The 27,518-nt window shown below is 42.0% G+C and overlaps 1 protein-coding gene across 2 annotated transcripts; it reads right to left on the bottom strand.

Annotated features, from left to right (window-relative positions):
• Positions 1–1,314: 1,314 nt before the first annotated feature.
• Positions 1,315–27,189, bottom strand: LY86 (lymphocyte antigen 86). 2 transcript variants are annotated; one of them, XM_026082863.1, is made up of 5 exons: positions 26,906–27,187; positions 12,391–12,477; positions 10,708–10,836; positions 4,081–4,133; positions 1,315–2,093 (listed from the first exon to the last, which is right to left on the bottom strand). In XM_026082863.1, the coding sequence occupies exons 1-5, from the start codon at positions 27,024–27,026 to the stop codon at positions 1,995–1,997; spliced, it is 489 nt and encodes a 162-aa protein (XP_025938648.1). In that variant the 5' UTR covers positions 27,027–27,187; the 3' UTR covers positions 1,315–1,994. The 2 variants fall into 2 exon arrangements, with proteins under 2 accessions (XP_025938648.1, XP_025938649.1); XM_026082864.1 differs by lacking the exon at positions 1,315–2,093 and adding an exon at positions 5,375–5,458 and having other exon boundaries at positions 4,119–4,133; positions 26,906–27,189.
• Between the last annotated feature and the right edge of the window lie 329 nt (positions 27,190–27,518).

The following is a 27,518-nucleotide window of genomic DNA, read 5'->3' as shown; positions in this document are numbered from 1 at the left end:
TCAGATAACAGACAAAGCAGCTCGGTGGCAGGCTTATTAGGATTTTAGTCATGCTTTTGTTCTGTGGTTGAGGTGGAATGGAGTTGAGCAAGTGGACTCTTGTGTGAGTGTTAACTGCTAAATGCATTTTTGTTAGTTTCTTCTTGAGGTCTGGCTCTTCTGATGTTTTGTGGGAATCATGGAGGGAATGATAAATCTGATGAGCTACTGAGGTGAGGAGAAATAGTAGACATAATCAGGCTTGTATCTGGATTGTGATACCCTTTTCTTAGTTATGAACAGCTAAAACATAGCAACTATGGTGACTTGTGCAAACTGTTTCCAACACAGCATCAGATCATCATAGTTGAACCTTGATCTGGGGAGTGGTGGACACAGCTGTGATGAGACCACTGGCCTTTCACCCCCCCCCCTCCAGATCAGGGTTTAATTAAATTGGGCTGAAACTACAGTATGTTAAATGTGCTCTGTCCCAGTTTGTGGTGCTTGCTGATTCATGTTCAACAATGGTAAGCCTGCCTAACATGAACCAGGCCTCCAAGACTTTCTCATCATTGCTGGGATGGTGAGTGAGAGCTGCACCATGCACATGGGAGACAAGAGACTATCCCATGCCCGCTAGCTGTTGGCTGCTCTGCCATCTTGGTCATCTGCACAGCAGGGATGCTTTTGTTGCTCAGGAATTTGTTTTTACCGCAAGTATGTGGGTGTGTAGGACAGAGATCACGTGCCAGAGCTCCTGTGTGACCACAGCCCCTGCTGCCCTTGCCATACATGATGAGCCTCTCTAGACAAGGCATGCAGCCTTGTGCTTGCTACCTTCCCTTGTAAGCTGGTACTCATCTCCAGGACCCTCCTGTGGCTCTGTTTCCTGTCCCTTTCTCTCCAAATTGGCACACAACCCCAATCCTGATCCTTCCCCTATGCTTCCAATCCCCCAAACAGGTCACCAGTTTCATGGTTTCCAGCCCAAGATGCTAACTGGGTGCACTACCCCGTGATCTGTTATCTACCCATTAGCCATGCCAGCTGCAAAGGTTCCTGGAATAAGGAGCGGTTTTGGTGATGTGCTGCATTGGGGAACATGAGGTGTGACTGTGTGTACTTCCTCTGGGGCTCTGTTCTTAAAGCAAATAATGCTTTGTCCACTGCTAATATAAAATGTGCATTGACACGACTGATGTTTCAAGTTAAAAAAAAAAAAAAAAGGAGGGGGGAGGGGGCAAGAATCTAACTCATTTCACTTGTTTTCCTCAATCTTTTTTTCCCGGTTTGTTTTTTTGCCTTAAGTTTTGGAATGATCTTAGACATAAATGAGGAAAAAATATTCTTTTATTATGAATTTATTGAGAAGCAAGTAGAGCACATAGCTTAGAAACAGAAAGATTCATGTGTCGCTAAAAAGACATTAAAAAAAGAAAAAAAAATCCCAGTAGACTCCTGAAGACTGGAGTGATACAAGTCCAATGACTGGACATGGAACACTGAAGAAAAAGGCATGTTCATCCTATTTGGTCTTTGTTCAGTGGCTATAACAAAATCTATACTAACAGAGGCTCCAGGCAGTCCTTAAGGAAGATTGAAAATGTTGAGTGCTGTAACTGTACAATAAGTAATACACATGAAAGTTCTTTTGCATGTGTTAGAAATGGTTGCCTCCATGACTCACTGCAAAAAATTGTTTAGGCTCTCACCTCTTCTGCCTGGTGCTGTTTTCATCCCGAGACCAGCATGTCGGTGTCAACAGCTATTTGCAGTTGTATATGTTAGAAGCAAAAAGTGGGCTACAGTGTGCATTTAGAGATAAGATTATCACTAGAGGGTCTACTGACTTCTTGAAAAAGAGAATTATAAAGAGAAATAGCATCCAAACCACCATGTGGGAATTATTTCCTTCAAAATCATTGTAGCATGCAAGTAGCTCACTTAGCTTGAACAGTTTAGGTGATCTGTAACTTTAATGAAATGGGTTTTGGCACATTGTTTATTTGTTGCTAATAATAATAATCTAAATAATTTTTCACGGTAAAATCAGCACAAGCGACAGTGAGGTGATCTTCATTAGTCAGCACTGCTGAAACAGTGTACTCTCCCTGTATGAGACAAACACAAAGCAAGAGATTAGCCTACAAGTAGTAAATAACTGCTGCTGCTTCTATGAGGGAGTCCTTTTCCTAGTAACAAAATAATACTTTTCCCATCAAATCCCTCCAAAATCTTTGTGGTCCAAATGTGTTTCAGAACTGGTAAAGGAGTTGTCCACGTTTTCTGCCAAAAGATTCTCATCAGGAATATCAATGCTGACAGCACAAGAAGTTCAAAATTAAAACAGTGCAAGGGGAACAAAATGTTTTGATGTGTGAAAATTCCTTCTGAATCTGTGTAGTTTCTCATGCTCCTTATGAACAACCACAGTATGGTGTGTACTATTTAGTAATTAGAAAGGGAAGAAGGGCTCAGTTGCCTGGCACTTCTTTTGTTCCAGTCCTGTAGTTCAGTCTCTACACTGTTATCAATTCATACAAATTTTTATAGAAGATAACATTTTGGGTGCGTGCGTGTGTGTAGAGGACTCGATCTGTGATTAATTATTATATAATAAAACTAGAGGGAGCTTAATTTCAAATTGTGTAGTAAAAGTACTAGTAATTCCTTTTGTGGGAGAATTTACATCATCGCAGTGCAAAAATCTCAACCTTAAAGAAGCCTTTTTTTTTTTTTTTTTTTTAATTAGTCAAAACTGCTCTTCAGATGTTTGGAGAAGGAGACATACTGGGATGCACTGCTGGCACTGCAGCATTTCTTTCTGTTTTTTTGGGAGTGCAGAGGGAGAGCCTTGGAAAGTGGAAGTTGTGGTTGCTGCTGTCACTGAGGGAAGACTGAGATGCGTGATATGGTAGCTGTTACAGAGGCTTGATCCTCCAAGAAACAGCCATTCTTGTTCTCAGTAGTACAGGTCTCAGCAAGCCCAGCTCTCCAGGACTTATGTTCTCATTCTGTTTCCCCATTCTGACCCTATTTTCTCCTTTTCCTGTGCCTGGATCAAGCTGGTCCTGGGCAGGCCCCAGATCTTCTTTGAGGCTGTGATGTAGGTTTTATGTATGTCAGCTGCTGAAGGTCTGAGTAAATCTAAGAGGGTGTTTGACTGACCAGCTGGACTGCAAGCTTTCATGGTGGTGACTGATTCTTTCTTCCCCACATTCTCAACAAGATGCCTTGATGATCTAGATCTTGCCCTCTCCCTTTCAATCTAGTCTCTTCAGGTACCTGGTTAAAACCCCTCTATTGTTCACTGGTCAAGCATAGCTTCAAGTTGTGCCCAGTTAAGAGAGCTGATGGTGCCTTCAGCATTTAGGACCTGTCTTGCTTTGCAATGTGATTTGATTGAGGTTTAGGAAGGAGATCTAGTTCAGTGTGGAGAAAGCTGTTCACACAGAGCACACTTGATGGATAAGCAGGGAACTCAGTATGAGCAGTGCCTAGAGCACTTTCTCACCTTTCTAGGAAATTCATCTCTTGTCATAAAGCTCCATGAATCCAGAGAAAATGTTCCTAGGCCCCATAACTTGTATTGCCAGTAGCAACTTAGAGGAGATCTATCTTTAGATCTAACACTGTATATCTATAGTGGAACAAGTACAATTGCAATAGTTATCTAAATAGCCTCTATAGCCAGTGAGGACAAATGAGCTTCTCCAAATTGTTCAGCTCACTAAGGAGCGAGCTGAATTGCAGCGCTGGTGTCTCAGGAATCCTTTGGAGGAGCTGCTTTGTTTATTGCCAGTTTAAGAGTAATGGAGGGCAGTCTACTTAAAGAACTAAATGGCCACATCTCTTAACGCTGGCAGAAGAGATCCACTGTCCTGAGAAAAACTGTCTCTCTCTGAATAATGACTGTCCTAGTGCTTTAATCAAAGCTGCTTCATTTCATATTGAAAAAGATTTGTCATGTACATGTTACCAGGTCTTGCGTGCTTGATGGGAGAGCTTCAAATACACTGCCGTAATTGCTTGTAGTCTTCTGACCATACCCCATCTAGAAAGTCCTTCTGTTTGGGAGCACAGTTGTGACAAACTTACCTGTGGGATTTCTTTGATTCCCAGTGTGACTGGTCCCTCATAGTAGATGTGTTCTGAAAGACAAATATGACGATGGGTGGTTAGATACTGTGCCACACATGAAGGAAACAAGCAGCTGATAGTAGATGCTATGTTGTAATAGCACTTCAAAGTGCTCTGGTGACAAGTGTTATAGAACTGTAAAGTGCTCATACAGTCTTCCAACAGCCCTCCTGGGAGAAATGTCAGCACATGTGCTGTCTTATGCGGAAGGCAAGGCCTTGGCTAAAGGAGCAAATGCAAGCCCTGTCTGAGTGGAGGAGGGGGACATGGTTTTGCCCAACAATGTGGATGTTTCTATGTCAGAGTGCATCCTGCAAACAGGGAAATTAACAGCGTGGGAGTTGCTAGACACAAGTCCTTTAGCGTGATCTATAAATCCATGCCTGTGCCTGTTAAGCACCTGGAGCTGCAAGAGTTGAACTATACTTTTTTGATAATTTTAAGAAAAAAGGTCTGAGATGAGTGCTTCTATAGGTATAGGCTTCTGACTCCTTCTGAACATGACCTTAAAGTAATAAGAACATGCCTAACTTACTGTTGAGAGAGCATTCACCAAGAAGTTACATGATGTGCTAAAGCCAACACAAGTTGTGTCAGTGACTGGAATAGAGCCCAAGAGTCCCACCTTCATATCTTCATCTCCCTCATTGTTAGACGTGCTTTCTCCTTATTGTTGAAGAAAGGTTGATTTCAGCGCTACTGGAAAATTCACAAGCTCTTCTGCAATTCCTCCTACTTTCCCATAGCTTACTGGGCCAAACTCTGTAGTCTTGATTGAAAATAAAATTCTTCGATGTTTCAGTACAGATTTTTTTTTTTTTTGTACAACTTGCCTTGCACAAGTCATAGAAAACTCAAAGAACTGTTTTAGGATTCTCTTTTGTAGGTGTCATGAAATATTCTTTACTTTGACAGTGACAGAGGAGTAAGCATTTCATCGTATTTATATGAGTATCTGCTGGCATCCTGATGCATGTTACTTCTAGAGAGCTGTTTTAATCCAGTCTCAGTCTGTACTGCCTTAAATTGTTCCCTGTTAAAGAGTGGACCAGGGGTTTTGTCACATGTTTATGTCCCATGGTCCATCCCACCATGCAAAAAGTGTCCGATTTAGAAAAGCATCTGCAGAATGTCTTCCTCACACATACATAAAATATTGGTTAATGCCTTTTAACAAACTTAAAGAATCATGACTATAATAGGCACTAGGAAGAGAGTAAGAGAAACCTGAGACATCACCAGTGTCCTACACCTTTGCATTAGTGAGGAGTTCATTAAAGATCATGCCTTGATGATCCTGGGAGGTGGAGCAGTTGCATGACTTCTGAGTGTCCCCCTGAAAAACATTTTACCAAAACTCAGGCTAGAATCAGTATGTTTTCGCTTGTTACTCTCAAACTGATTAACTGCAGCACTCACAGAAGCTTTGTTCCCTTTGCTCTCTGCTTTTCTGGCCACTTTGCCTGGACCACAGGAATTTTTTTCCTTTTCAAAGAGTAGTTGCCATCACTGTTTGCTTCCATGCACAAAGCAAGAGTCCTGGAGTCTGACACATCTCTGCTGCAGAGCGGTGACTCAAGATTTTAAAAATACAGCACAACCCACTTCTCAGTTCACAACTTACTAGAGCCTAAATGGGAGTTAGAGACACTGCAGACTTCACGACTTGTGTGATGAGTGACTCCCCTGGGACTTTGACTGTAGATGTGCTGATGTCTGATAAGGCATATTGTGAGCTGCCCCATCAGGTAGGTGTGTGGTCAGTGCAATGCAATGGCTCGTGTTTTGTATGCACTCGTTCAGTAGAGGGCCTAAAATGGGCCTTGTTTGAGAGGGAGAAAGGCAGCATCTCCCTCAGTCAGCTCTGAGCCCAACAAGTCCTGCACAATAGCACAGGATAGAGGAGAGGAAACTGGGCAACTGGACAACCATCCCTTCCCCTGAAACCCTTCTCCAGTGGGACATGGAAACTCCTCTTGGCTCCGGTGGCTCATTAGGGTCCTACCAAGGCCATCAGAAAGCAGTCCAGAATCTAAACATAAAGAAGCAACATTCAAGCTCTGAAAAGCCTATATTTCAAAATGAAGTAGGTGTCATCAGGCCATACATTTGCTTCTGAAATTATGGAGATGCTAATCTCTTCCTTTAGTGAAGGTGGTAGCTATTTTTTCCCCACTTTGCTGTGACAAAGTACTGATTATATCAGAGCCATTTCAGTGTGATCTAGGGCTCTGCCTCTACCCTCTCTGTTAGAGATTCTCTGTGATTGCTCCTACATGTGGTCCTACACCCTTCCTCAGTCGGTAATGAAAGGACCCACACTCCTAGGCTGTACTGTCTTTTGGAGAGCCTCAGAAACTATGGAGCTGGGTGCTGTGTGTCCAGTTTGAGTTCCACATTTACTGCTTTGTGCCTTGGAATTGCCCTTGCATAGCTCTTTCTAACCAGGATCTTGCAGTGGCTTACAATTGTCAGCCAGGCCTCTAGAAAACCATTGTGACTCTCCTTGTTTCTAGCATGGGAAAAGGGATTGTTCTCCTTGGAAAGTACCTGTCCTACAAAAAGAAAAGCAACTTTAATTTTCAGCTAGTTGAGGCCTGCCAGGAAATGACATAAATCAATAGGTCTGCTGAATTTTATTGTCTATACTCATTTCTGACTGTAGCAATGTTCTCAGCGTGCACATTGGCTGGATGAGGCTCTTTAAAGCCCATTCAATGTTCCTCTCAAACAGAGCTTTCTGCTGTAACTCCAGAAGTGTACACATACTTCAGGCTTTAAGGTATCACTGTATCCTTCATACAGTCATATGTCTTTGCATTCTCCATTGAAAGAGGATGAACACATCTGTTGCAGTAAGCGTAACTGTCACAAACACTGAGCCTAGCTCAGTGAATGAATTGTGTGGTCTTTTTAGAGCTTTTCTGTCCAAACTCGGATGCTTTTATAGCTGCAAAATTATGTGACTACATATATTTATATTTATATTTATTTATATTATTGGGAGCAGCCTAAATCAGGACTGAATTATTCTAAATAAGAAGTTCCCCATGTCTTTATTTGTATGCTTGCAAGTTATAGCATCTGTCAGTGTGCTGTAATCAGTGGTGTGCTTAGCCTACCTTCCATGTTCAGCTCTTTTTCTTAAAGACTTAACTGAAGGTGATTTCTGGAACATCCTGGAAAACATTTCTAAGGTACTGCTGATTTCAGGTGACATCACTGTATATTTTGGAGCAGATTTTCACTATTATATCTTATCAAAAGTAACTTAGTCCTTTTCCTTGCCACTGAATGGGCCCATAGAAGCTTCCAGTCTGAAGCAGAGCTTTCGAATGTGTAAGAACTTCCTGAGAATTACTTCGAGTTACTAGTTATCATTTATCATGAAGATGCCTCTCACTCCTGACAAAACACCTATAGTGAAATTCTCACTCCTCTTTCTCAGATCTTCCTTGCACTGAAAATCTTTAAACATTCTCGCACTCTTGTACTATATAAAGGCCCTGTACATCTGCACCCACCTCTTCCTTTTTCTGTGTTTTAAATCCTTTTAGAACTTAAATGCTCCATGTTGGAGTTCTTCTAGGACGTGATCTTGCACCCATGCAACTCTGACACAAAGCTTCTGTGAATTTTAGGGATGCAGGAATGATCTGAATAACTGCCAGCTATAGCTATATAGTTGGGTGAGAAAAATCTATATAAATGTATAGCTGGGTGAGAAACATGCACTCTTTTTACTGGGGAGGAAAAAGTGAGTTGAAGGGGCTAAGGAAGACAGCAATGTATATCAGTCCAAGACCTAACTTTGTGGTGTAGTTGCTTCCTTACAAACGTGTACCTAAACTCTCAAAGTGATACCCAGTTCTGTAATTCATGCCCCATTTTCTATTTTTATTTGCAAATACTGTTTTAGAAACATAGGTACTGCAACACCTAACCAAACGAGATAATAATGTAGATGTTATAATGTAATGTAAAAAACGCAGGTCCAGAGTTAAGGGTGTTTTTTGTTTAGTTCAACAGTATCTTTCAGCAGGAAGGTTTTTTTAAGCCTGCAAGTTGTGGTTAGCACATTGCTTAATATTACCATACTAGGTATGTTTCTCTGATTTTTGTGATTGCATTGGAAATCTGTTAAATCTTATGCAACTATATTCTTTGGAGGAAATGTGGAGTAACCAGCTCTTCCTACTAAAAAAACGGAAGAGCTAAGCTCAAGTTATACCACAAAGAATTTAGCTGGTTTTGTTGTTCTTATTGTTGTTCTTAAATGGGAAATGGCCCACTTCCTTGCAACCTTTGAGCTTGCAACTTCAGAACAGGGTTATATGTCAGAGAAAAAGGTCTTAGAACCCTGTTTAAAAGCCCTAATAAGCTGTGCCAGATGTGACCTTTGCTTAAAATAAATAGTAAATACGTTAGGGAAACATCCAGCTATATTAGTTCTCCTAAAATTTTTCCAGTCGTGGCAAAGTTGTAGCATTATAAAATAGCAGAGAAAAATAAAAAATTCCCACATCCAGCTCTTATAAATCTCTTTTCCTTGTAACTTCTGCTCCGCTTGTCAGCACAAGCGGACCAGTAAAGCCTGCAGCAGAACTACACTCTCATTTCGGGAGAGGGAGGGATGTGCCTTTTTTGTCCTTCTTGTGGTGGCCAGCAAATTCTATGTGGAACTATATTTAAACTCAGATCAGATTTCTGTTGGAAATGTTGCCTGTACAATAGGGAAAATGGGATTTTGCATGAAAAGCTTCAGTTGAAAGGTCTATCTACTCTTCTTCACCTTTGCTAGGCTACATACTTGACCATTCACAATGTCCTTTCTGCATAGATTTTAGGTCAGATTTACAGCCATGCTATTATGCTCAGAACATGGCTGCACTGAATTGCCTCAAACTGCTTTTCTATTCACTTTGTTGCCCTATAACATAGATTAAAATCAAATGTCAACTAATTAAAAATTACCACAGTTTCAGTTTGAAACCTAGTGGTTTGAAAAACTTCACTTTCCCACTGTGACTTAATTACTAAATAAAAATAGTTATTGAACGAGATGGCATGTTTTAAAAAGTGTGTGGCAGAGGTCCTCACACTAACTTAGGGATGCTTCTAAATGAAGATGTATGGTACTATTTAAACAACCAGCTATGGTTTTATATCATAATGTACTTCAATTAGTAGAAACAATCCCCTGCCAGTCTAAGATTAAGGACTTGGAAACCCCAGGAAAATTTGGCTTTGTGGCATAATGTGTGAATAGCAGTTTGCGCTTGGCTCAGGATTGACTCCACTTCTCCTTAATGTATTCTCTAAAGAGTGTTATTAAGTACTTCATCAGAATAAGACAGTTTTTCAGTAGGTCTGTGGGTGTTTGGGTTTTTTTTCCCCTTATAATTCAATGCACAATTGAAGAAGCCTCTAAATTTAATTTTTCTGTCTATCTGGCTTACAGGATTTACATAATTGCTTGCTCATGCAGCATTTTTCTATTATTTGTTGTGATATTTCTATGCTGTGTGAAATGTCTTAGTGATTTTCCAGGGCCTGTCTTTGCAGCAGTGCTGTATGCAGGTGTCAAACCTGTAGCCCTTGTAGGTGAATTATTGCAGGGGGATCATGATGGAGATGCAAGTGAATGGAAAGGAAGTGGGGCTTCTGAAGCTAACCAGCTCTGTAACAACTCTGTGATAAACTTCCCTGCACCTCTACTTGATTACTTTAAAATCAGCCTAAAGAGATGGTTATGATATAAAGAAGAAGAGGGACTTCACAGTAGCCATTTAAGATCTGTTGATATTGCAGTCCAGAGGCACGACTGCAGCTCTTCTGGAGATACCATGGCTAGCTTTATACCACCTGGCTTGGGTCAGATATTGAGATGCTCATGGCAGTGGGGACCTCAGGGTGCCCAGGCCCACCTGGGACTAAGGGTGCATACTTTGTCGGGGTAGCCAATGCTACTGTAAAATAACTAGGCTGCCTTGGGTTGACAGACATGAACTGAAATCACACCTTCTGACTGCAGCATAGACTGCTGAAACAAGACAGAAACCATAGATAGTATCAAACAGTACCTTGGTCCAAATATCCTTATTCAAGCATAGTTCTTCTTAAAGTAAGTTAAGAACTGCCTTCAAGATCAGGAAGCATTACTTGCTTAATAATAAAGAACTTGTTCAGAACTTGTTTGCGCAGACCTTCCTTTGACAAAAATAAAGGCCAGTTCTGCAATACTCTTTGGTCATGTGACAGTCATATAGCTATATATATATATAGGGCTTACAAACCTCTCTGTGCTGTGGGATGGGGTAACATTACCACAGTATTTTTTACAGACTTGAAATCCAATGTGTGTGCGATACTCTGTGATTAAAAAAAAAAGTGAGCAAACCTATTAAGGAGAAAGAGGGCTCTAAAATTAAAACATCTCTGTCCTACTGTGTTTCTGTCATACATTAACATGCCGTTGAAATAAACAGAACATTTTGTTGTATTGGTACATTCAGCAGCACAGCGGGCACATCCTGCTTGCAATGCTCAGTAGCCATCAAACATTTAGAGTGCAACCTAAATTACCTCCTTTCTTCTTTCCACAGAAAATAAGCTTAGCATTATCTGGCTCACAAAGTGACTCCGAGTAGCTTAAGACGGTCTTCCCATTTATGATCAGGTTAATCTTCGCATACAATTGCTTGATGCTGTGTCCTATGCAGAAAACAGGAGGAGAGCTCAGGGAAAGTACAAGGGTAAACAAGTTTATTATTTTATTTTTAAAAAGATTGCATTTTTTTTCCTCTGATGCTTAAGCAATTGTATGTTTTCTCTTCACTGAAAACTCCTGATATGTAGAAATCTATGCTTCAGGGACAGATCCATAAGTCTCCCAAGGTAAATACAAGAGACATGATAGCTATATCTTTATTGTTAAATAAACTACGCCAGTGACCATTCTCTGACTCTGAGCCCAGCTGGCATAGTAAAGTTTGTGTCCATACACTTAAACTCTCTTTCTTCCCTCCTGTCCTCCAGCAGAGTGGCTGTATCTGGTTTGCCCACTGGGAACAGCCCAGGGCCTGTGCCTGCTGCCTGGGAGAGCGCTAGATGGCCTGAGCCAAAACTGTGCTGGGGACCAGCCTAAGCAGTGCTGGGAGCTCGCCTGCTTGCACCAGTGCCCTGGACCTGTTTGGCACGCTAGTATCAATACGACTGGTGAGGCTACTGGATTTAGAGGGGAGCCCCTGTAATCTGAGCTGATGGAAAGGGATTTGCAAATGCCCATCACTGATTTGCAGGCCTGTTTCACTTTGCAGCCTCCTGAAAACCAGTGCTCCCAGGCAAAGGGCAGCACCTCCCTGGCTCTTCCTACCAAGAGTCCTCTGCATACAGGGAAGTATTCCCAAGGGCTATGAGATGGTGGCACACAAACTTGTTTTCAGCACAGAGAGCATGTAGCAACTTGAGCCAAATCTCTCATATTTATATTCTAGTAGTATTTAGAGGCTTCAGGTGAGATGGGGGCCTACAGTGTTGCAAGAAGAGTTGCTTGTCCATGCAAGGCTGGGATCACAAGTCAAGCTATACCTTATATTTACTTGTGCACCCAGCCCCTTAACTCAAGGGCAGTTCTACTTTTGACCTTCTTATGTCAATCACTCGAGCACTGCAGGGTATATTTTTGGCTAGTCCACCCAGTGAGCTGATGGCAGGGCAGTGCATTGCCTCAGGCTAGCAGTACTGACACTCTGACTCCCCAGTGTTTCCCAGCAGTGGTCCCTAGGCACCCAGGAAAGGTGGAGAGGTCCTCCCACCTCACTCTCCCGGAGTCCCAAGAGCAGTTCAGTTTGGTCTCTCTCCTGGAAGGGTCAGCCATGGGGATTTGGAGAGTGCTGCCAAGTGGGCACAAAAGTCTGGGTGCTATAGCTGTCTCACTCGGGCTATTGCAAGATGACTTAGACATGAAGACAAGCTCTATAGCAGCTGTCACCTTGGCAAGCTTATATCCATATGTACAGACAAAGGGTAGCAGTGGAATGAGGGCCCAGAGAGTGGACGTGGCCTGCTCAAGGTCATACAGAAGGTCTAAGGCAGAGCCGAGAACAGAACTGACATTTCTCTGCTCCCACATGATGCCCCTGGTTTTGAAATTTCTCAGAAATTTATCATTTGTCAGAGGTTCAGACACTCTTATTTGCTTCTGAATACCAGCACTCCCACAGTGGATTACCTGTTTATGGCATGAGGAAATAGCAATTCACTTACTTAGGATTACGGCAGCTCTGATGTTAAAGGTGTGGGATGTGATATCAGAACATCGGTCAATGCTGAAAGCAAAATCTTGTTGAGGATCTGTCAGGAGACAGAAGGCAGTGGGTAACCAGCTGTATTTTTAATGAGATACTGACTGCATAGTGAAGAACAATAAAACTATGCAATTGTTATGAAAATCAAATTACATGTTTCTTTGAAACTCTCCAAAATCTGCTCGAAGCTCCCATGCCCTGTATCTAATCACTACTTCTGTCTTTCCTGCCACTTTAAGATAAACTTCATTCAGCAGACAGCCTAAATGTGGCTAAAACCTACTGTGTGGAAAAAGAGTCAAGGAGGGAGTTCAGGGAAAGCAAGTTCACCAAAGAGCGGGTAGTCAGTACTCATTCAACACTGAAGCCATAGCACAGGTACTCTTTTCAGGCTCTGCACATCTCCATTCCTTGCTCAGCTGTGACAGGCACTTTATGATGATGATGGTTTTTAGTTTGTTTGTATTACAGGATGACTTGGTGAGGCTCTCTGGGAAACTGAATCCTGAAGTGGGATGAAAAGTCTAAAATTAAAATAAAATAGTGTGCTGAGATCCTGCAATATTTCATGCTGCGTTCACCATCATGTAATATTTCTAATCAAAGAACACATCTCCCTCTCTGGGAGATGTTAGCAGAGCGGGAGACCAGGGAGCCCAACAGCTGATGATTGACATGAACGTGGTTCTTACCAGTTCCCACAGCATCCCTTTCGCAGCATGAAGCTGCCAAAACTCTTGCACAAACACAACTGCTTTCTCTCTACTTCCGCCTTCTTCCTTGCTGGCCCTCAGGAATCATCTTCCCTTAAAATCTCTGGGACTTTTGAAGGCTTGTCATTGTGCCATTCTCTGTTGACAGCTGTCAGCAACAACCRACAGCTCAGTTGCCGCCGGAGCTGCTGCAATGAAAGGCATGTTGAGAGGTTTCCCAAACCATGGTTGGAGATGGAAGATTTGGCCAGTTTGGCTACATCTCATCTAACCCATGTATGTATGCTATGGCAAAGCCTCAAGGCCTGATTTAGGTAAATGTCTGGTCCTTACAGTGGTTTCCCAGCTGGCCCATGCATCCCACTTCCTTTTCTGGGGAAACCAGAGATGCCATGGAGGTGTACCCAGGCATGACTGGCATTTGCAGAAGCAGCTGTAGGCTCCTCAGTTTAGATAAAGCTGGTCGTGACAAAATATAGACTTGGGAATTGAATTCTGTTTCTAAACTTGTATTTTGAGATAAACTTCTCACTGAATTGAAAATAACAATTTGGGAGAATTTTACTTTGATGCTGCAGTGAAACTTGAGTCAAGAATGTCTGTTATGAGGCTGAGCTAATGTGTCAATAGTGCGTTTGACCCTATTTTTACAGTGGTCTTCCACAACTGTAGAAGCCTGCAGGGAACAAGCAGGGGTGGCCAAAGCCCACTTGCTTAGAGGAGAGCATGAAATTAATGGAAGAGCCGGGATGGGCTGGGGGCTCCAACTAAGCCCATCTCTCCAGCACTGGGATTATCCGCATTGTCCAAAAGCAGCTCCCAAGTCTTAAGCTCTGATAAATCTAACTAGCTAAAGGAGGGAGATGAAAGTGACTGCTCTTTCCCACAGCTCTGTTCCCCTGTGCTGGATTTTCTCCTCCACACCAAAAAAACAGTCTCTGCAGCTTCATGGTCAGTCAGGGGTGAAAAGGTGGCACCTGGAGTTGTTTATCAGCTACTCAAGCATGACAGGGGTCAGAGGGTTGTCTCATCTCCCTTTTCATATTCCTTCCAGTTCCTGCTTTGTTATTGCAACTTCAAAAGTTGTTGCAACCGAGTAGAAAAGCAGTTTCCTGCTCCAGCCGGAAGTAGTGTCAAACTTCTCTTTTCTCTGGGGCAGTTATGCCTGCTAACCCTCTGGTCTCTAGCAACCCTGAGGGTTTGGTTTCCGCTTTCCTCTGGACTTCTGCAAGAGCCCCTCTCATTTCTGTTTTTAGTATGTGGTGTGATGATAAGGTTCAGGAAACAGCTACTTAGATTCTGAGCAAATTGGGTGCCTACAATTGGGTGCCTGGTTGTCAGATTACTAAAATTGTCAGTTCTGTAGTTTCCAGAGGGGGCTACAGTGACAAAATGGCACTGCAACATATACTATGCTCTTCTGCTTTTCAAAGAGACTAAGTTGTGCTTTAGTCAGCAAACCAAATTGTGGTATTAGGGCTAGAAGTTTAAAAATTTAGCTGAAAATTTCCCACCAATAAATCCATTTTGATGGAAAGGGGTTCATGATACCAAGCTTCCTTAGAAAGCATGAACTTTGTATGAAGAACCTGAACTTCAGAGTGGTTTAGTTTGGCTATCTCATGAGCCTGTCCTTTCCTATAGGTTGCGCTAGATTACATCTTTCACGGTGCATTGTAGCTGTGAGTCTCTCCTACTGCACCACAGAGATGCAGCATAGAGGAACTCTGGTGCATCCAGAAAAGTGTTTTCTGATCCCCAGAGAGGAAGAGAGTGTGGAAGCACCTTCTGTGAAAAACTCCAGCAGAATTTGTGAATTAGGGCACTTGGATTTTGTGTTGTTGCTCTGTTGCTGAGAAATGTAAACTTTTCCACTGGCAAAAAAAACCCCAATTAATTTTCTCACCATCTCCCTGTGGAAATTCAGGCTCTGACTTTGCAATCCGACAAGTTAGATGCTGTTGTGTATGTGGGGGCCTCCTGCCRAAATCAGCTGAAGGGATGGCTTTATTGCCAGACCCATGGTGCCAGAGAGTCTAGAGTCCAAAACAAGTAGGCAGAAAGTGTGCAGCTAAAAGTAAATTAAATAATATAATATTTTTTAACCATTTGATAAGTGAAGATGTCTGTAAATTCAGCTGTGCACTACAATCAGAGTTAGCGTGCTATGCTCCTCTTCCTTTAAACGTTGAGGTGTCCCTCATCTGTGGCAAAGGCAACTCGTGGTAGTTGCCATTTTTGTGTTTCATTTCAGATGCACAACTATGAGTCACTGTGTGTCTCTTACGGAGGTTTAATACTTATTCTTCCTTGTTTGCCTCAATCTGAAGGGAGCTGGTTAGACTGAAAAAAATACATGTTATGTCTTTCACATGTGCAGAGCAATAACATTTACCATTAAATCTCTAAAATACGTGGGGCTGCCCTTCAGCCTTCCACTTCCCTGCAACATTTCATAGTGCACAGTACTGTATGTTCCCAGACTTCCCTCCACCCACTCCCTTCAATCTGCTACCTCTTCCATAATTAAAGCTAGAAACTCTTCAACTGGTTGCAGAGTTTTGCTTTTCCAGTAAGCTCTGATACATTACCAAGACTTAAAATGATGCTGGAAATTTTGCAAACACATTGAGGTTTAGCAGTGAAAATGTGCTTATTGGGGTCAAAAAGGGCATTTTTTATGTCTCTGTATTTTTGTATGAGAAGGGCTTAGGCTGCAACATTTGCAACTAGCAAGGAAGTGCCCAGGAGTAAGATTTTGATTCAAGTTTCTTTCTAGACAGCTCTAAAAACCTTTCAGGCGACTGCTTTCAGAAAGAGGTAAGTCTTCGTCTTTTGTAACTAATCAATTTGCTGTAAGATCTCTTAGACCCATTATTTGAATTCAGTGCTGTGGCTAATGCTGAGCTTTCAACTGTATCCAGCACTGAATGCACAGCTTTCACTAAAGACCACTTCTGTAGTACAACCCTACTGTGTGAGAGGTAAATTTGGGACATCCCTGGCATCCTGCCACTGATTACCATGCACTTGGGATAGTGCCAGCCAACCCCACGCATCCCACCCCCCATTTCACCCTTTTCTGAATACTGTGGGGGAGATTTCTTGCAATATTGGCTTGGTACATGGTTTTCCTTGCACGCTGCTTATAGTGGCACCATTGTGCAAGATTTCAGCTTGGCTTAACATTGTGAAGCGCTGGCAGAGATGAATTTGGCTTGATTATTCTAGAAGACTGAACAGACAGGAGTAGTACTGGTTAGATACTCAAAGAAGTTCCTGAAGTTTTCTTGCTAGGATTTCTTTTCCTGCTCTTGTTCTTCATAGAAAGTCTTGTCCTAATTAAATAAGTTCAGACAGATCTATAGCAGTCTATACGTGATCCTCATGGCTGCAAGCCTTGTACCTTTGATGGAGGTTATTACCTCCGTAACAGGGACAACAGAAGGGAATGCAGTTTCATGCCTCAGTTCCTGCAGTTGACGGGTTGGGCTGGCAGCTCCAGCTACCGCTGAACATGCGTGCATACTGAGACCAGGGACTGTGAGCCGGGGCAGTCAATACACTGCACATGTCCCATCTGCCTGCTGCGCTGTGGGAGTGGTGTTCTCCAGCAGGGAGATGGAGAGGGCAGCTGGGAATGATAATGTGCTAACCTGCTACTGCTAAATCCCTCAGAGTGTGCCTGCCAGACCACTAACAGGGCATTACAGAAACTGTATGGCCAGATGGGAAGCACCTGTTCTAGGAATTTTGCAGGGCTGTTCTAGAAGAGCTTCTGTCTTTTATTCTTCTCTTTCCTTCCCCCCTCTTGTTAATTATTCTCTACTGGGTTTACTCTCACCTGAATCTCCTCTAAAATCCCATTGTTTCCATATGAGTATGAAAATCAGTGGTATAACAGAATAGAAGCAGCAAGCAAGTAAGCTTTGCTTGCAAGAGTTCACATTTTTAAGCCTTGCAGTGGTGAGAAGACTCTCCAATTTGGTCACCCTTGTGTCTTTCAAAATTGCACTTTTAGGAGTGGGTAAGCAGTAGAATTCAATGGAATGACATAACTGCACTTTGTTAGGGTCATACAAGGATATACCGGTGCTAGAGGAGCTGGAAATTAGCACAAGGAAGAATCATATTTAGTAATTACCCAACACTCCTCACCTTCAAAGCTCTTAATAAAATTAACTCGTTAGTCCTTAGAACATTCAAGGTGATGAAAGGAGAGGGAAAGAATGAGGAACTGTTTGTGATCCCAGACTTGATGTATTCACTTAATACTTTCCTTTTAATGTTTATTTAAATAAATTAACCCGAATGCTCAAGGTTATATTTGACACTGTGGAGTCTGCTTATAATGTATTGAGAAAGAAGCACCAGCTGAAACAGAAAGTCTCCAGTTATGTATCTAGATTTTCCTGAGCACCTTCTGTTGAATGTACCTCCTTCTGGGCTTGTCTTCACTGCACACCACTGCCATGTTCAGACATGGCTGGGAGGAACAGAGTGACCTCTGTTCAGTGGAGAGCAAAATAAATTTTGAGGTAAATGTTGGCTGGTGGTAGCTTATCATGATTGGGATGCTGTATCCCAAGACCCTCACCTCAGAGACATGACCAGCTTTGGGCTTTTGCTTAGTTTAGGCAGGCACTCTGGCTTCCTGTGCAGAAGCCTTGAAATATTTTATCTCCTGTATCTCATATCTCTCTGGCTTGCTTAGACAACATGGACATGAAGGAATAGGAAAATAACAGTTAATGTATCCTTAACATCCTGGGGCCTACAGACTGTGCGGATTCCACATTGCAAACAGTGCTATCAACTTGTGACATCTGATGTCTGCTTAAACCTGTAGCTCTTGGAGACAAGTAACTGAGTAATTGTGCTTCCTTTTTGATAAACCTTCCACGAGTGCAGAGAGAAGCCTGAAGATTTGGTCTCAATACAGTCTGTAAGCTAAAAAACCTTAGAACATGAGTAAGATAAAATATGTAATTAAAAAAAAAAAAAAAGAAGGAGTGTTCATGTGATATTTAAATCAGTTCCTCTCCTCTCTCAAGAATATTGAACACTGGCAATACATATAGCAATTATGTACAGTTTGGTTGGATTAAGGCACAGGCATTACTGGCTTGGGTTTATGGCCCTAGTTTTGGAGCCAGGTGATTCCAGAGTCCTATGGAGTTAATTTAGATAAAGGAATAAGTCTCTGTCTCTTACTGTTTCAAAGGAAATGCATTGCTGAGTATAACGCAAGTCCTAATTTGCAAATATTCAGCAACAATAATTCAGAAGGTTGGTAGCTTCTCCGAATGTGTTGCTGGGACTCTAATCACGAGAGCAAAAGTACTTGGGGTGTAAGGAACCAATGTGGGATGTTGGGCTCAGCCCATATTGAAGGGCTTGAGGTGTAGCAGAAGGAGAAGAAGGGACAGATTTGCCCTGGAATCAAGCAGAGGTCAGCTAGTGGCAACCTGCAGCCATGGACCTGCTGGTAGCCTGGATGAGGAGTGGTGTGGTCAGCACTCGGTGAAGGCAGCAGATGTGAGGGGTTCTCTAAAGCTGGAGGGCTGTGTTTGGGGACAGGGGTGTCCCTGGCCTGCATAAGTGTCCTTGCTGAAGACTTGAGTCTCCCTGCCTTTTCCTGCCCGGGGGATTTTTCTTGACATTGGGCTTGTTAGAGTTGTTCACAAGGGATTGGGGGGGGGGGGCAATGTCTCAAGGTTGATTTAATGGAGACTTTCTTTGATTCTCCCAGTGGTGGTATTTGGAAAGGGGGATTGCGGTGCTTTGTGTTGTATGACAAAACTTCATCTTTTTTGATTAAGAAGACGAAACTGAAAGATGCTGGGTTTCAGAGACAGCAGATACAGATCTGTATTTGTATTTGATAATCCTGATATGTCCTAGTTATCTTGAGAGAGAAAGGGAGGCAGGGCAGGCTTCAGCTACAGTGGTTTAACAAGAAAATACTGCATTAATTTAGGCCCAGCAGGGAATGTATTAGAGAGAGAAACTCTTTGTTCTTCTCTTCTGTTGGTAAGAAAATACCATGCTCTGCATGAGTAAGATGCATACAATAACTGCCTGTATTCCTAACCAGATCTGTCTCTTCTCTCTTTGGGTGGTTTTATAACGTTCTTTATATTGTTCTACCTAAGATAGAGAGATCTCTGGACATCAGCAGTTGCCACTGTGACTGGGGATTCACAACAGACCTGCAGACTTGTGTCAGAAATAGAACCAAACATTAATAGAAACTGCCCTGCTGTTAGACACATGCCATGCTCTAGGACAGCAGGCTGATTAAACAGAACACTAATCAGCAGCATATAAATGGATGAAATGTTCCTGTTTTCCCAGGATGGCTTGAAATCCACTGCAGGAGTGTGGCAGTGAGCTATAATTGGAAAGGTATGCTCCCTCTGCTAAGGAAACTAGCTGGATTCCCACCTGCCTGATTGCTGTTGGATCCCTTGACAGAAGCTATCCATCTTCAGGTGAAGAGGAAAATGGTGCATTGAATTAATTTGTGGTAGCTTTCAAGATCCTGGCTTTTGGCAACTGGAAGCTCTCCTGAATCTAAAAGCAGCATCTGGGACAGATCAGAAGTTTTGGATTCAATATGTGATGATTTTGTACAGGGTATTTGGACATCTTGTCCCTGATGAGCACCAGTTTTATGTTGCCATAAGTCTTGAAGTTGGCGCAGTGACACCAACCTGCAATACTGCAGAAGTCTTTTGGGGGTTTGTTTTCTRAGGTGTGTTTTCTTTTTTCTTGGATTATTCTGAATGTTTTGGGCGACTGATGTTAAACTGCTGGGAGAATCCTATCTCCTACCTTGCCTTTTCTTTGGTAAACTGTAAGGATTGTAGTGTCCAGAGCTATTTTGGGGCCTTGATGACATCTCTAGATGAGATGATGTGGCAATGTCAAGAAAGCCTAGTAATGCTTCATATGCTTACACAGAACGCTTTACACCAGATCACTTATGAGACCCTGTGTCTTGTTCTTGCTCCTAACTTGATGCAGTGAATGTACCTTTTGATAATTTCCACTTTATGCGATACATGAAGCTAATCTCAAAGTTTTATCATATTGTTAATATAGCAGTGATTCACCTGTTTAGTAAATTAGACTGCTTCCTCCGTAAAGACTCAACTTCTGTATGCAGTAGCAAATGGCAGTTCTGTCTGGGCCACAGTACTTCTTGACTGTAGTGCAATATACTGTTTTATGGGTATGCTTCTCCTATTTGTTTCCAATGGGGAGAACATATTTTTCTATGGCTTGCATTGTGGGCTGCTGCCCCTCCTACTTGTGATACCTTAGTAACTCTCAGTGGCTACAGCAATTGAAGACATGGCAAAAGTCATTATTTGGAAATTGCGTCTACTAGTGGGATTTAACAACTAGAGATAATGAGCAGGGGCTGTCACACATATGCAGCCATCTCTTTGTGATACATGATGCAGGACCTTCACTGCTTTGGTGAGGAAATGGGCACTGTGGGCACTGGGAAGAAATCTCTGAGAACAAAACTAGAAAGGAAAATTTAAAATATGGTGAGGGAAGAACAACTGAGGTTAATTCTCTCCACCACTAGTCTCAGTGAAAGCATTAATATTGATCTTGCTAAATGTTTCAAAGTTTAGATACTGTACCTAATGTTTTGGCCAAAGTACCTTGGAAGTATGAAATTGTTCCTCCTTAACATTACATTTTAAAACTTACTAAGTATTCTCCTTGCTCTGAAAGAAGAGGCAGAATTAAATTAGGAGCACCTAGAGAGGTCACTTCGGAAAAGAAAGTTTTAATTCTCTGAAGGAGTGGAGAATGAAACAGATCAGGTACTTTTAATTTGTGGAGGGACCAAAACTTTACACAAAGATTTACATGTACAGTCACATCCATGCTACCTTGATTTTGATGATAGCTTCAGTTTGTTAGGATGTGGTGCCAGAAATACACTGGTCAACATCTGGCCTTCCCTCTGGAATAAGAAAAAGCTATGCCAGATGGGCAGCCAGGCTATGACACTAAGATGGCTTGGACAGAGCAAACAAACAAACAAAAATGTTTTCAAATGAAATTCTTAAGTTCTTTGATTGTTTGCCCATTAGCAATCTATGCAACAAAAGATCAGAGGGGAGTTGATGTCATGTGGCTTTAAATAATTTAGAAGCAGAAGCAATTTCTGGAGACTGCTTGAGGGAAATAAATAAATAAGTCCAAGAGAAGCATCTGGCTCAATCCATCTGCCAAAAAACAAAGAATAATGGAAAAAGAACCTCTTTTACCAAGTGTCTTGGAGAACATTTGCCCTGAAGATGCATGAGGTGAGAGGTTTGCAGACTTTCCTTTCCCAGTGGAAGCTATCAGATTACTTATATCCTTTAACTAAAGGATGTGTGTGGCCAGGGAATGCATATCTGGAGGAAAAGGGATCAGCAGACTGGTTTAACATGGGTTAGCGTAGAAAGCAGAAACCAGTTTGGTATATATTAGTGCTACAGTGATAAGGATTTAGCAAGATTATGTACAGGTTGGTATTTCTGAATGACCGGGGATGGGTGTTACAGATCTATTAAAAAAAAAAGGGGAGGTGGTCTTAAGTGAAATAATATATTTGACCTCTCAATATGTAGGAAAAAGAATGTGAYGGGCTGACTCTGTGAGCTGAACCCCAGTAAGACTGAAACTATACAGTATTGACAGACAAATTATCAGGAAATTGTAATCTATTTTATCAACCCCCACTTTTATTTCTTTTTTAGTACTCAAAAACTGCCTCAAAGCAGAGTTTAACAGGAGGTCATCTATACTGAGCTATCTGAAAAGACCAGATCCTACACCAGAATAACCCTGTTGACTTCCAGCAACCATTTTAAGAGAGATCAGAATCTGAGTTCACAAGTTCAAGGAAAGGCAGTACAAATGAGAGTTCATCTGTCAGGATAATCCAGTGCAAGCTCACAGTGAAGTGGGCGGTGCTCCTGTTTCCTACTGTACCACTGTAGGGTAGGAATAAACTTCATAGAAGTGACCCTGCTTGAAGTGTGACATAATGCCATGCAAGCAGTTGTGGAGCTCACTGGACATATGCTCAGTCTAACTTTGCTCTGTTTAGGAAAGGGCATTGACTTTTAAGAATAGCTCCCAAAAGAGGAGCAGAGGACCCTGCTACTATGTCTAGCAGAAGTCATTAATTAAAGCAAATAGTTGCCCATATCCCTGAATATGTGTGGGGGGTTGTTTTTTGTTTTTTTAATCTGTGGATATGCAAATATAAAGCTGCAAAAAAGGGTGCGATCAGTTTCCTGTTCAGGTTCTGGAGGCTGAAATGAATACTGATTGACTTTTCCTTTCCTGAAACTTCAGCTGATGGTTATTAGTCTTGCTTCAGATCAAAACAGAAAAAAAAACAGCAAACAAAAAGTCAGACATGAATTGGGAAATCTGTTTGTGTCTGATAGCCAGAAATCCCATGTGGTCTAAACAGTGTTTTATAAAGCCTAGGGAATATCCTTCAAGATGTCATCTCCAAATACTACTACTTACTTTGAAGATCTCCCTGMAATTCCCTGTTTATTCCTCCTGGGCATAGAAAACAAAGTCCTTAACAGTAGATGCTCTCCAGACCCTTTCTAAGAACCTCCTGCTTTCTAGCCAGCTTCTCTGCATTGTTGAGAAACCTCTGATTTCAAGCACCAGGCAGCTCTGAAATCTCTGAGGTCCTAATCTAAACATATAGCTTTATTAATCGCTGAGCATACTGGTCCAGGTATGTTGGCTGAAACAAAAACAGACGTTTAAAATACTGATTTGTTGACATAGACCCAACTAACACTTCATGAAAGAGAGCTGTAAAAACAGTTGGAAAATATTTTCTGGGGATCTGCAGCAGCAATCTCTTGCTTTACCCTATGAAGAAGGCCTCATTTGAATCCTACATTGTAAGAGTGTTTTCATGGCTAATTAACAGAGAGTGCCGCAATTAAGCTTATATGAATGGTCTAGAAGCACGTGCTGGTAGACATGTCAAAGAGTTACATTTTGTACTCTCTGACTGCCTTGCACTTTCAAGTAGATGCCTGACACTCAAACAGCACTGGAATCTGCTCGCGGCACTTAGCTACCATTGCCTTCCTGACTTTCCCTTCCCAGAGAATTGCCTTTAAAATGTAACTGGAAAGATCAAAAGCATGATTACTGTAGAAATCTCTGTGAAATTAAAAGGGATAGGAATTTGCGTAGCAGATTCTTTTCATGTCTCTGCATAGACTTGCCAATTATGGTTTTCTTTTCTCAGTTAGAGATGTTAACCTGCTCCGCTTTTATCTTAGGATCCCTGCCCAGGTTTCTAAAGTGATTTGTGGTCACTTGAGATCTTCCCTCATTTTTGTCACTTGTTCCTGGGAGGAAGAGTGACTCTGATGGGAAATGTGTAGCTGTTTATAGACTGTCTTGGTGTTATGTCTCCTGTGGTTATATAGAGGAGGCAGTATACTGTCTATTTACTTTACTTCTAGACCAACCATCTCTCAGCCTGAGTTCCTTGCTATGGACTTGTTACAGACAAGTTTCTTCTGCTTTCTTTTTGATGATTTTTGTCTGAGTATATGTGACAGTTGGTCATTAGGATCTTTTCCAGCCCTTTCTTGTGATGGATGCCCTGGGGTCCTGGGTCCCTCAAGGTTTAGTGGTGACACAGCTGGGTGTGAATGGGATTTGTGATGGGATGTTTGTATACCCCACAAAGCCTCAGGTTTCCTTTCTATGGCATTCAGAATATGGAGTAAGAGTGGGGGCTCAGTGCATGCCTGTATCCTACCTCTTTACAGAGGTAGGATGCAGCTAGGGCAAGCACTTGCAACAGAGATTTGGGAAGGGCTCCTAGGCACACAAAATTGCTACTCTTTGTCCATCCATCTTCAGTTTCCCCATCTAAGCTTTTATGCTACCTTATCACAGTTATATTAACTCACATTTTTGGCTTTATGCAGATTTTTACTGCCTTATAGGGGAGGATCTGGCAAACTGCAAAGCAAAAATGAACACTTAGCTCCATTTTAAATGCTCAGACTGAACTCTCAATCTGCTGATAAAAGGCATGCAGCTCCAGAAATGAAGTTATGAAGTACTCAACTAAAATTCTCTTGCCCTCCTTAAATTTTACCTAATTTTATCCTGGGTCACTGATAACATCCCAGAATTTATAACAACAGTAGAGGTGATATCCTGACCCTCTTGAAGCCAATGGCAAATGCTTTTCACCAAAATTTCATACTAGAAACCTTACTGTAGGGATTGTATCGCAAAATGCCTCATTCTGTGGCATCTTCAGTAAGCAGGAAATACCATGAGAATTTCTCAGACTGAAGGGACACGCAGGTAGAGAAGTTTTACAGAAGTTTACTAACATTTATGTTGAGATTGGATGCTCTCAATCTGAAGTCAGCCTAACATAAATGTTTGGTTTTCATTTTGCAATTTATCATTAACTTACCACTGTTCTTCAGTAGTTTGTCAGAATAGCCTGTGTAGCCACTAATACAAGTTGTCATAGTCCCTTTTCCCCACCTCTGGTCTATGAGTTAGGAAGCTACTCCACCTTTTTTAATCACACACTAACACCCTGCAGAATGAGCAACCCTGTGGTTTTGGGACATTCTTTTCTCCAAAGTATCTAAAGTATATGGGCAGTTGCCTAGCATTGATGCTGTGCTTGCAGACATTGCAAAGTTGTCGCGAGAAGGTTTGCTTAGGAAAGCATCTTTATCAAAGCAGGTGCTAGCATACCTGTTCCCTTCCGGATGAGAGTAGCTGATGGGACACATGTAAAGAATGAAGCTATGCTCTGCCCACCTATTTGTGGATTACAGTGAAACAATTTGGGGACAAAACTTCCCCTCTCCTCAGAGGGCGATCAGAGCATTTGGCGCTATTGCAGGCTGGCCAGTGAACATTTATAAAAGCAGCATCTTCTCTGAAAGGAGGCAATATGGACTAATGTATTTGGGTTTTTTCTCTCCACCTGGAAGGCTGTCTATAGATTTTTGGGCTCAGCCCAGAACACCACAATTTTTCTGTGCTATACAAACTATCAGACTATGAACTGGAGCTGAGTTGCAGACATGCATCCTGGTCTGATGCTACAGGTATGGTAACAGGTGTGGAATAAGGCAGGGCAGACCGCTGGGATGGCAGCTGGGAGTATTGTCACAACTGAATCTGCAAGAGCTGTCAGGGAGAGAAGGATCAGGCTTCAAACAAGGAATTTGATTTAATTCTCGCATTGTTTCCACATCTGTGTAATCCTCTTGCCTCCTGTAGCTGTGCCCAAGAGAATAGAAACCCTCTCTCATGTTGAGACCTGAGCTGTGTTATGTCTGGCTTGTGCTTCTCAAGCTGTGAACGCCTCCTGAATGAATGTACCTGTTACATTTCTGTGAATGGCAAACTAAAATAAGTGATATATGAGCTCTAAACAAATGCATTTTGTTAGTGAGCCCAGTGGTGTGCGTGGTAAGAAGCAATGCATGATTGACACGTGGCCAGCAGACAAATTTCATCATCATTTGGATCAGCTGTAGCGTGTGCCTCTGTGTCAAGGCATCTCATGCTAAGTGAGACCTGTTGAGGGAACGGAATTAATTTATACAATGAATTCCTGCTAAAATAAAGGTAATAGCAAAGCTTGTATTCAATATCTAATTAATTATTTTCCTAATACAGGACATCCATTTATAATATGTGAAGCCTGACTTAGTTCTCCTGGGAGCAGGCCAGTAAAGAATTGCATTACAAATATTTATTTACTTCTCTTGTCCCTCACTGGCTTTATTTTAATGGGTGTGCAAAACCGCATGAAAGCTCCACAGGAGAAAAAGCCCCCTGGGAAACCCTTTGTATCCGGATGAATTGGGAAAACAAACTCTAGGGTGCTCATTTGCCATGAATCACTTTTCACATCACGTGCGGAAAATGAAGCAGGCATCTGTGAATCTAATTCTCTTTGTCCCAATTGTAAAGCAGATCAGCATAACAGGGGAGGCACAAGGCCAGCAAAGCAACGGAGCTGGAAAGCAGGCACCATTCAGTGAATTCTTTCTCAGTCATTCCAGTGCCGCTTGCTCCTTTTCTTCTCTACAGATTTAAAGAACAAACAAACCCTACTGTCCCTGGGAAATGCCTCTGGTAAGTGCTGCTGCTGAAGTCTCACTAAGCATGGTAGCAAAGTCTGAGAACACAATTCCTTCCTACTGTCACACCAGGTCCCTTGTCACTAAGTGGGAGGACAGAAAACACATCACCATAGCCTAAGCACACATTATGAAAACAGCAGAGCATTGCATTGAAGATTCTGTGTCATGCCGGGGTAAAAAGGTAAAGATTCAGGATCTACCTCATGTATTTTGTTTGTTTTTTGTTTTTTGTTCTTTTTTAACCTAGCTTTAAGATACAAATCCTAGTTCTCTTTTTCATGCTGAATTGGAGCTATTTTTGACAGCTGTTATTAATCTGAATTTGGTTACATTATTTCCTCTCTGTTATCTTTCAACTAAATACAGTCAGATTTCTGTGTGTGTGTCAACCAAACCAGCTATATTTGGAAAACTAAAAACATTCTAACTRCAAAACACAGTGCTTGCTTGGAAGTATAGCCCTTCCATTCAGTGCCTGGTTTATAAGCTTCTCTCACTGTGTAAGAACCACTTTGTTGCCCAGCTAAAAAGAAAATTGAAATTTTAAAAGTCTCACCACAGCTTTTGTAATATATTTCCAAGTTGTTCTCTTTGCAGACTGTGTGCGTAGGCCATTCTGTGCTGGCATTGATGCAGAGCAGGACTAAGATGAGCGTGAGGACATTGGATGTCTTCATGGTGGTGGTGGTAGTTTGCAGAATTACTTCTTTCTGTCTCTCACTAACCCTCTGTGGAGGGAGGTTTTCTGTTCCTTTTTCTCCAAGGGAGACAGGAGTTACTACATTCACGCCTGTAGAAGGGTTAAGTGAGCCAATGCAGCCTGTAGCTTACCACAATGTGGTATAAACAAGAAGCTAATCAGAATTGGAGGGTGCTACTTCCGTGTGCTCCGACTTCTGCTTTCTGTTTCATGTTAGCTTCAACTAAAGACAAATGAGCTAATCACACCTACTCGCTGCACTGCGTAGCACAGCCTTGGCGGCTGCTGGAACAATATAGCAAACTTTAGTTTTTCTCTCTCTGTCAGTTTCTACCTTTGAAGTCAAGGCTTCAGACAAGCTTAATTACCCCTTCTGGCTGCAAAACATTGTGAACCAAATTGGCCCATTTTAATTACACCAAGTAGTACCAATTTTTGCAAGGTGGCCAGTTTGGTTTCTGTGTTTCCT

Source organism: Apteryx rowi, unplaced genomic scaffold (assembly GCF_003343035.1).
Source record: "Apteryx rowi isolate R43461 unplaced genomic scaffold, aptRow1 scaffold_596, whole genome shotgun sequence".
Lineage (NCBI taxonomy): Eukaryota > Metazoa > Chordata > Aves > Apterygiformes > Apterygidae > Apteryx > Apteryx rowi.
The sequence above is the reverse complement of the archived record's forward strand: the minus strand, read 5'-3'. Positions and strand labels throughout refer to the sequence as shown.